The sequence below is a fragment of the Pelobates fuscus genome, chromosome 11 (genome assembly GCF_036172605.1).
Source record: "Pelobates fuscus isolate aPelFus1 chromosome 11, aPelFus1.pri, whole genome shotgun sequence".
NCBI lineage: Eukaryota > Metazoa > Chordata > Amphibia > Anura > Pelobatidae > Pelobates > Pelobates fuscus.
Genome location: NC_086327.1, coordinates 84,055,058 through 84,065,555, shown reverse-complemented (window position 1 = coordinate 84,065,555; position 10,498 = coordinate 84,055,058). Strand labels below are relative to the sequence as shown.

Here is a 10,498-nt window from a genome sequence, read left to right as displayed (position 1 = left end):
TTCGTGTGTAATTTAAATATAAGTGTATTTTTATATTAATATACGTATATATAAATATAAAAATACACTTAATATGACATATATATATGATACATATACATATATTATATATAGATATAATACATGTATATATAGATATAATACATGTATATATAGATATATATATATATATATATATATATATATATATATATATATATATATATATATATATATATATATATATATATATATATATATATATATATATATATATATATACATATATATACACACATATTATTTTTTTTACACTGATTTTACACTGTTTTTTTTTAACTTTATTTTTTTGATTTTTCACTTGCAGGGAGACTGCCTGTCAGCACAGACAGTCCCCCTGCAGGCAGATACACAGACACCTATTGCGGTCATGTGATCGAGTGATCACATGGCCGCAGGGTCCTGATCTGCCGAGGGGGGACTGCCCGGGCAGACAGGCAACCCCCCTGGACCGGGTGGAGCACTGATCGCCGCCGTGGGACCGACGGCGATCAGGTAAGTAGCCCCAGACCGTTATGACGGTTCAGGACCGTCAGCGGTCCAAACGCATGTTTTACCGCTGACGGTCCTGAACCGTCAGCGGTCCTGAAAGGGTTAATACTGTGATCTAATTTTTTTTAACCCGACGATTAACTTTTATTTATTTAACCCTCAGGGGTTAAATTAATTTAATTAACTAATTTAAATATTGTATAATTAAATATTTTGCTTGCTGGGGTGGGTGGGAGTTATGGGAAAATGGGGAATTTACGGTTAGTGCTGCTTACTGCTAGTTAGGGGTTAACGGTAAAAAAAAAAAAAAGCTTAGAAAAATGTTAAATCTGTAAAAAAAAGTTTTACGAAAGTTTAGGAAACTTTAAAAAAAATGAATAAGCAAAACAAAAGTTTAAAAAAAAATAGTTTTAAAAAGTACAAAAAAATAAATTTAATAACGCTCATTACCACTACACCTGGTACAAGCTAGCGGAAAAATGATCCCATGCTAAGGTTCAAAATATGCCTTTTGAAATACCCTGGGATGTTTTCTTTAAGAAATGGTATGGCTTTATGGGGTATTTGGATTATATAGCCTGGTAAAATACCCTAAAATGGGACATGGGCACAGCGTAAAAATTTAAAGTTTGAAAAAAAATGGAATGGCTGTGTCTCAAATGTGCCCCTCCGATGTCCACATATACATGGCAATGGTACATACGGGGGTATTTTTGTACTCAGCAGATATAGCTGAGCAACATATGAAGTATTATACAGTGGTAGTACACGTTTTGCAAAAAATACTGTGCAAACTCACTGTGTGTCAAAAAAACAGAAGGGGCGGGGCCTGGCTGGACGTGGGGCACCTAGGCTCCCTGACAAACCCGCAATAACCAGCCTAAAAATGCCCCTACTCGCCTGAAAACCCTCTGCTGCAGTGAGAGGGCAAAGAGGACCCGACTACCAACCTTTGGGGCAAGTATCAGCCCTCACTCCGCTGGCGATGCGGTCTGGTGGGCGAGTGGGATTGCAGCCTGCTGTGAGGCCCTGGCGGGAGAAGCGGCCGATCTTCTGTACTTGGTCCGGCGGGACCTCCCACCGCCTGCTAAGGGCCCCTTTACCCCCCCCCCCCCGTGGGCCGGGGGGGTTATCCCGGACCCCACCGAGGATGCAGCGCTCGTTCAGGGCATACAGGCTGCAGGAGGACTGACTGGGGACCGCATGGGAAAATCCAAGATGGCTGCCGCGCTCAGTGTGAGACAAGTGAGGGGGAAGTACCTAGGCAGACAGACTGAGTGCTCCTGCAACCAACAGGATAACTGCATAAGGACTCCACAAGCAAGCCCAGCTCAGCATAATACCATTCACACCAACAGAGGCATCAGCTCTCATTACCACCAGTGGACTCTCTGGACTCTGCCTGAGTACAAGGTAACAACGGAAATGGGGAACAAGCTTCACTCCACTCCTAACTGTCAAGCCCCCACACACTGAAATAACCAGCTAAAATCACAGAAATAGCAAAGCTGCAAGAGGGATCAAGTGCCTACAGCTATAACAGACTATGGTGTACCTCTTAATCCAGCACCTCATCCACAATTCTAAAGTGTATCTTTTGCATCGGTCTCTCTTCCTGCAGTTAGAAAGCAATTAAAATGTCTGAGCCTGCATGTGTGTCCGACGCTCTGCTGCCCCCTGGTGGTCAAACATAATTAAGCTTGTAGTAATCTGTTCTTGATGATGTCCTTAGCTCCTGTTTTAACAGCAAATATAAGCTTACTGTTTTGTATCTCACATATATGCCTAGCACAAATGCCGATCTCAACAAGTTAAGCATCAATTATCTTGCTGTATTTTAATTTACTTCACGCTAACGATACAACTGTTTAACCAAGCTTGCTACAAATATAAAAATGTGCAGACTCTCATGCCACTGTTTAACCAATGTATATCTTGCAATACGCTGTTGTGGCGTCTGTTGATTCCTTGTACCCACCTGCACAGCAAAAAAAAAAAAAATTAAAAAAAAGGCAGAAAAAAAAAAAAAACGCTTATTACCACTACACTTGGTACACGCTAGCGGAAAAAAATGATCCCACGCTAAGGTTCAAAATATGCCTTTTGAAATACCCTGGGGTGTCTACTTTAAGAAATGGTAGGCCTTTGTGGGGTAGTTTGAATTTAAAACCTGCGAAGATGCTTGGAAATTGCATAGGCCCAGCGTCAAAATTCAAAGTTCGGTAAAAACGGATATGGCTTGGTCTCCTATATGGCACCGTAGCTTCACGAAATAGTGCCAAAGACATTCATTGGGGGTGTATTTTTACTCAGAAGACTCAGCTGAGCATAATTTGGGGGTTTTGAACTTAGTGGCACATATGAAATATACAAAATGCCCAGCAAAAATGCAATCTGTATGTAAAAAAATGCCCCAAATTATTTTTTACCACATAGTTTGGCATATATTGGTGAGAAAATGGGGCATGCTAAGGCACAATATGCACCTTATGATATACCCTGTAGTGTCTACTTTTACAAATGGTAGGCCTTTGTGTTTTTTTTTTTGAAAAGTCAAACTGTTATAATACCCCAAATGGAAGCATAGGCTCATTAAATCCGTCTCTCAAAATTCTACTGTGAATACTGAAAAGGACAGGTCTCCTGTATGGCACTGTAGCTTCACGAAATAGTGCCATAGACATAACAATGGGGGTGTCCTTTTACTCAGCAGAAGTAACTGAACACATAATAAAACTTTGTACAGGAATAGCACATACCAACCTTACAAAATACACATGAGAAGTTCTTTGTTATAAGTTTGTGTGCGAAAACCCCCCAAAAAACACAATTTTACTCCAATATTTAGCAGAGGTTGGCAGTAAATGGCTACGTAGAAAGTGTCAAAACAACCTTAGGTAAATAGCCTGTGGTGTCTACTTTATATAAATATATACTTGTGTGGCAATTTTGTTTTCTTTTATAGCTATTAAGCTTACAAGACAAACATACCAAATTCTAAAATCGTTCCACATTAAAAGTTTATTTTACTCCTTGTGCTTTGTGACCTGTACTACCAAAAAAAACTGAAAATCCCAGACACATTATATATTCTGTAAATCAGAACAACTAAATTAATTTATTTTTAATTACTTTCCTTAACCTGCACTAATTGTGCACACATTATTATTGCAAAAACTGTAAAAAAAAAAAAAAAAAAAAATTTTTTTGCACATTTGTTTTTTTTATAATAAAATATATATATATATAGCATCAAATTAAAGCCCTTTCTGTCCTTTAAAAAACGGTATATAATATGCGTCGGTGCAATAAATTGGTCAAATGCAAATTGCAGTTGAACGCAAACAGCAAAAAATGTCGTTGTAATAAAGTGAAAGACAAGCTTCCGAAGCTCTGTCCTTAAGGGGTTAAAGGGACACTATAGTCACCAGAACCACTACAGCTTATTGAATTTGTTCTGGTGAGTAGAATCATTACCTTCAGGCTTTTTGCTGTAAACACTGTCTTTTCAGAGAAAATGCAGTGTTTACATTACAGCCTAGTGATAACTTCACTGGCCACTCCTCAGATAGCGGTTAGAGATCCTTCCTGGGTCATGGCTGCCTAAAATGCATCCAAACACTGTCTCCATCCCTGCATGCAAACACTGAACTTTCCTCAGAGATTCATTGATTCAATTTATCTCTATGAGGAGATGCTGATTGGCCAGAGCTGTGTTTGAATCATGCTGGCTCTGCCTCTGATCTGCCTCCATGTCAGTCTCAGCCAATCCTATGGGGAAGCATTGTGATTGGATCAGGCTACCACTTCTGATGATACAAATAGAAAAATCTCAGGCACTCACTGCGAATTGTATGCAGGCAGATTTATTGTAACGTTTCGACCTGTTAAGGTCTTTATCAAGCTTGATAAAGTGCCTGAGATTTTTCTATTTGTATGTATTCTTTGGGTTTTTTTGCTGACCCATACTCAGTAGCACTCTGGGCTGAATGCAACCCTACCCCTTCTGATGTCAGCTGACTGTTTTCTGAGTCTAACAGCATACAGAGTTACAGCTTCATGCTTGAATACAGTAAGATTTTGCTATATTTATGAGGGGCCCAGGGGGATGGTGGTGTTAACACTATAGGGTCAGGAATACATGTTTGTGTTCCTGACCCTATAGGGATCCTTGAAACCGTTCTCAAACAGTACTAGTATCGTGACCATCTTACTAAACCAACAAACACGAGAGAGTCTATAAGCCACATCTATTCAAATTGATAACATAACCTAGACACTTACTATTTACATTGATGAAAACTATTTTCTAGCAATATCAGGTGTGTACACAGCCAATCTTTTTGGCGAATATCAAACATCCATAATTTGGCCCCAAAAAAAACTCCACAATAGATTTATTTTAGAACAGTTTATTTGTACATGTATCTGGCAAGTCCTGCAAAAGGAAAAAAAAAAAAGGAAAGTTAAAAATTGGCATATATATCTCAATAATGAACAGTAGTAGACAGGGCAATACACCAAAATAACCACAATTAGCAAATACAAATTATCCATAAAAACAAAGAGGTTTCTGCTTTTTCCAATTCTTACACCTCTAATCAGAGCAGACTAGAAAGTTAATCTTTATCATAATGCTCATAAGACATGCTTTATAGGTATAGCACATGTCTCTGGGAGTTTAAGTTAAATAGCTTAATGTAGAAAGCCACATGCCTACAAGTCCAAGAAGTCTCATTGACTTGATCTGGGTGCAGTGTCCCTGTCCCACTTTTTGCCTGTTGCGCCAGTGGCGGACGAACAGACAGCCACTAGAGACACTTCTGGGATGCTAAGGAACTTCAAGTCCCTTAAGCGACGCTGGATGTCCGCATGCACTGCATGTGGGCAGAGTCAGTGAAACCCCCATAGGAAAGCATTGAGTCAATGCTCTCCTATAGTGAGGGCCTAATGCGATAGCAGCACATGCACATTAGGCCCCCTCGCTGGATGACTGGAGTTTGAGCGCTGACCCAGTGCCGAGGGATATTGGCGCTGAAATTGGGCGAGTCAGTAAAGTGTTTTTATTAACCCTATATCTGCTGGGTGGTGGGTCCAGAGGGCACTAGTGTTTGGTATACAGATCTGTATTCCTAACACTACAGAATCCCTTTAAATGCCTGGAGAAAAATCACATTTCACATAAAAATAACTACTGAACCAAGCACATGGAAGTAGTTTCTTTAATACATTGCAATTGACACCAAAACATTACAACTCCATTATGAAAAGGCACAGACAGGAAGTTTCATGCAACTGTTCTTTCCAATATATTTTCTAGAATTGAGCAAGATATATTATTAACATTAATACCAAACTACTGAAACATGCACTCAACTACAGTGTTCCAGAGCACTACAGAAATTAAGTTTTCCTGAAATGTGTATTTACTTTATACTCTGGTACCTCATGCCATTTTCATTTCACATCAATACAAAAAGTTCCAGCACTCAAAATCCCAAAAAAGTATTTTTATTGAGATATCTGAGGCTTGAGAAAAGCCTGAGTTTGGGCTGAAATGTTGCTTGTGGGTTCCAAATGAACTGCTGTTTTGGGATTTCACGAATGAAGGATCTTTATACGGACAGAGTGGGGAAAACTCTGCAACTCTGATTGACCTTGCCCCAACCCGGTTTAGTGAGTGCCATCTCTATGGTTTCATGCATGCGTCAATTTTATCTACATACATAGAAGTGTCACATGATTCCAGCAATGCATATAGGAATTTGATTACACACAGTAAGACGGTAGAACTTTGGATGATCTTACTGGAAGGCATACAGCATATCATTTATTTTTGCTTACACATCTATATATTCTATCCAATTGCCCACTTCAACCTGCACACACACCTGCTTATGCTTCTTCGGTCCCTGCGGGTGCATCTCCTCCTTTAGTATTTCTTGTGTAAATAACCTGGGCTCGATGCTTGGACACAAGTTTGATAAGACCTAATGAAAGAATAATTCCACTTGAGTTGAATACTTAAGATGTGACCCATGTCATTAACTTTCAACTGCTCCACAATATTTAAAGAAGAATTGTACATTTAACTTTTGCCAATTTTCTAATTATGATCTGTTACATTGCTGGAAAGAGACATGCCAATCAAGTTCAGCCTCTCACATAGGTTTTTGTTGTTGAAGGCAAACAAAACCCAGTTTGATTTGCTCCCAATTTTGCTACAAACTAAGATGAAAGGTCACTCACTGGATCAAGAAGCTGTTACCCCACAGTTTATAAATTAGATCTATGAATATTATGCTTTTGCACGTATTCATCCAGTTTCGGTTTAAACATATGAACAGACTGATATTGCTTAACCCCTTAAGGACTAAACTTCTGGAATAAAAGGGAATCATGACATGTCACACATGTCATATGTCCTTAAGGGGTTAAAGGAACACTATAGTCACCTAAATTACTTTAGCTAAATAATGCAGTTTTAGATCATTCCCCTGCAATTTCACTGCTCAATTCACTGTCATTTAGGAGTTAAATCAATTTGTTTCTGTTTATGCAGCTCTAGCCACACCTCCCCTGGCTATGATTGACAGAGCCTGCATGAAAAAAAACTGGTTTCACTTTCAAACAGATTGTATCTCAATCTCTAAATTGAACTTTGATCACATACAGGAGGCTCTTGCAGGGTCTAGCAAGCTATTAACATAGCAGGGGATAAGAAAATCTTAAACAGAACTTGCAATAAAGAAAGCCTAAATAGGGCTCTCTTTACAGGAAGTGTTTATGGAAGGCTGTGCAAGTCACATGCAGGGAGGTGTGACTAGGGTTCATAAACAAAGGGATTTAACTCCTAAATGGCAGAGGATTGAGCAGTGAGGCTGCAGGGGCATGTTCTATACACCAAAACTGCTTCATTAAGCTAAAGTTGTTCAGGTGACTAGTGTCCCTTTAACTTACTGACACCAGTTTAACCCCTTAAGGACACATGACATGTGTGACATGTCATGATTCCCTTTTATTCCAGAAGTTTGGTCCTTAAGGGGTTAAAAAAAAAAAAAGAAGACCCATACCAAAAGAAAGTTAAGATTTTCTGCCAATATATATTTGTAGAACATTAGAACATAATATCTGTACACAGCTAGTTGAAAGCCAGATGAGGCATTAAGTACAGGCTTGTTTCTGGCACATTTATGCAAAGTTCAATAATTTGTAGGTGTGCTCTCGCATCGTATGCAACCCAGCCATTCATATTACTCTGCCAAACATACCTTTGTTAAGCAGCTCCTGCAGGGCAGCCCTGGCGAGAGAACCCCTGATCTTCAGCCTCTCAGACACCACGGCAGGTGTGATGAGCTTGTAGTTTGGGACTTCCTTGCACAGCTTGTCATATGTAGCCTTGTCAAACAGCACAAGATTGTTCAGCTTGTCCCTCACTTTTCCCTTGGACCACTTCTACTCAAACGAAGAAAGGAGACACTTAGCAGCCGTCATTTTTACTAATGTAACTTAATTGCAGTGCTGCATTCAACACTACAGAAATAACACCCAAAACTCCAAAATTACATTTATTAAATCCAGAGAAGGGACATTTCCACATTTTGTAAGAAAAATATTCCATATGAAGACATCAAGTCAATTTAAATAGGATCTATTATGATTTAAAAAGAAAAAATGCTGCAATCTCCTAACTATAAGATAAGGCCAGGGACTAATGAAAGTATTTAGAAAATTGGGCTGACTAGATGGGCCGAATGGTTCTTATCTGCCGTCACATTCTATGTTTCTCCCTCTTTAATCATGGTGACACTTACCTTCTTCTTGGCCTTGCCCCCAGACTTGTTGACGGGATCCTTGTCCTTCTTGGCGGACTTGCCCGCATCCTTCTTCTTCTTGTCGTCTTTAGGTGGCTGGATAAAGTTATACAGTGTTAATAAGCTTGACAAAATGTTGAAATTAAAACAATAAAATTCCCAGTAACATTAAATTAGAATACTTTTGAAGCATTTCAAATAGTATCACTAAAAACCCTGTTTGTTCCTCTGAGGGGAAAAAAAATAAAAAATAAGCAAAGTCATGCAGATAGTTAAAAGCTCAAACAAATGGATTAGGATACTATAGGCATCATGTACACTGCAGCTCAACCTATTCGGTACCAAATACAGCTCAAAATAATCTAAAATTCAAGCTTCTGTACAAAATAAATTTAAATGGTAGAAGGGATTTAATGAAAAATACTAAGAAATATAGGATGCATATCGTTAAATAGAATTCCAAAAACTAAGAGCAAATGCATGGGTGATTTTTTTTTGTACAATACTAGCAAATATGAAATGTTCTACAAAAAAAATTGACAGGGTATAATTTTCTATTTACAAGTAACGTTATACCATCCATTGCTAAACCTTCAATACAGGTCACTAGTGCATTTGTGTTAATAACCACATTCATAAATCGTAGTTAAGTAGGGATTTTGTTTTTATGTGACGATCAAATTGAAAGGGCAGGTCACACAGACAGAACTTTTTGTACAGCAAGCCTTTACAAGGACATTTTCTTTTTTTATTTAACTTATTTACACGCACATTATATAGATACAGCAATGTACCCATATTCTTAAGAATTCCTCATTCTCCATGGAATGATTGCCTAAACCATCCCATAGGGCCCATTAAAAATGCCAAGTTTTTCAAAGTAATTATTGAAACTTTCCTGAATAATAGCCTGGACAGCTGTGTAAATACCGTGTATTTTAGATTGTATATACATTTTAACACTCAGACCCTCAATGTAGAGTAGCATTGCTGGGTGCCTATACCGGCCATACAATATCCCTTCAGTCCGGGTTACAGCTCGGGCACACCAGGCCCAGATCGCTGCCGGTTTAAATCCCTCCACGTGGGATTTAAAGGTCCGCTCATGCCGTAAATCGAGCCCCACGTGCCTGAGCTTCCCACCCGGCGCCCAGAGCAGGCCCTCCCCCACTCCCGGTGCCCGCACGGGGCTATTCGGTGTCCCCAGACTCTCACCATGCTGCTGCTCTTTCAAAGATGTCGGACAGAAAGGAAGATGCCCCGTGTGCACAGCCCAGGAAACCCCGTGCGAGGCGGGTTCTTCCGCTTAGCTGAACTACAAACTCTGCTCCAGGGAACTACATGACCCGGCATGCTTTGCTCCAGGGGCATCACGTGACAGACTCCTACTGAACGCAGATTGATTGAAATGTATGAATTGTTGTCACTTAGTAAATAAAAATAAATGAAGTAGTTGCAGTTGTAAGATGCATATAGGGCTTTTCTGATTGTTAATTTGGTTGTTATACATTATTATTATGATATTTATAGAGCGCCGTCAAATTCCGCAGCGCTTTACAATGGGTGGACATTGGGTATAACATGTATACCCAATGGGTTATACATTTCTATATCCAGATAATATGAACATGTCATTCCAAACATAAAACTGATAAGGAGCAGATAATATTAACAAGTAAAAGTAAACACAAATCTAGCTCAAAATGGTTCTGTACCTGAAGATACGTTTAAACTACGGTGTGACATCAAGAGTACACTATAGTCAATATGAAAGGAATAAAATATCAGAATTTACATTTAAATAATAATAATAATAAATAAAGGTTTTGTAAGATACAGACATATTGGGTCTTAAAATTCAAAGTAATAAAAGGTGATGTGGCGTCAATTGCGCATGGGAAATTTACCAATATTAAATTATAGTGAGAAAGATAAATATAATGATAATGTATACAAAGATAGCGGATTAAGCCTCACGGCCCTCTTTGAGTAAACAGGACATCTGTCCCCAGCCCAATGATCTGTAGGGGCCACCACAACTGCCCCAGGGGCTCACTGTGCAACCACTATTATTTTTATTGCCAGAGTAACAGGCATTGTGTTGGAGCTAGTTTCTCTACATGTGTAGAGTCTCAGGATGGTTAAAGGAACAC

At 39.1% G+C, this 10,498-nt stretch overlaps 1 protein-coding gene across 1 annotated transcript; it reads right to left on the bottom strand.

Moving 5' to 3' along the window:
* Positions 1 to 4,927: 4,927 nt before the first annotated feature.
* RPS25 (ribosomal protein S25) lies at positions 4,928 to 9,660 on the bottom strand. The gene is made up of 5 exons (XM_063437090.1): positions 9,561 to 9,660; positions 8,346 to 8,441; positions 7,803 to 7,986; positions 6,423 to 6,521; positions 4,928 to 4,969 (listed from the first exon to the last, which is right to left on the bottom strand). The coding sequence occupies exons 1-4, from the start codon at positions 9,561 to 9,563 to the stop codon at positions 6,427 to 6,429; spliced, it is 378 nt and encodes a 125-aa protein (XP_063293160.1). The 5' UTR covers positions 9,564 to 9,660; the 3' UTR covers positions 4,928 to 4,969; positions 6,423 to 6,426.
* Positions 9,661 to 10,498: the final 838 nt, after the last annotated feature.

What these genes read in the sequence shown, in the direction of transcription:
- RPS25 (XM_063437090.1), bottom strand. An exon ending in GGGGCAAGGCCAAGAAGAAG is followed by an intron (nt 7,987 to 8,345) that starts GTAAGTGTCACC and finishes TCGTTTGAGTAG; the next exon opens with AAGTGGTCCAAGGGAAAAGT. An exon ending in GCAGGAGCTGCTTAACAAAG is followed by an intron (nt 6,522 to 7,802) that starts GTATGTTTGGCA and finishes TTCTTTCATTAG; the next exon opens with GTCTTATCAAACTTGTGTCC.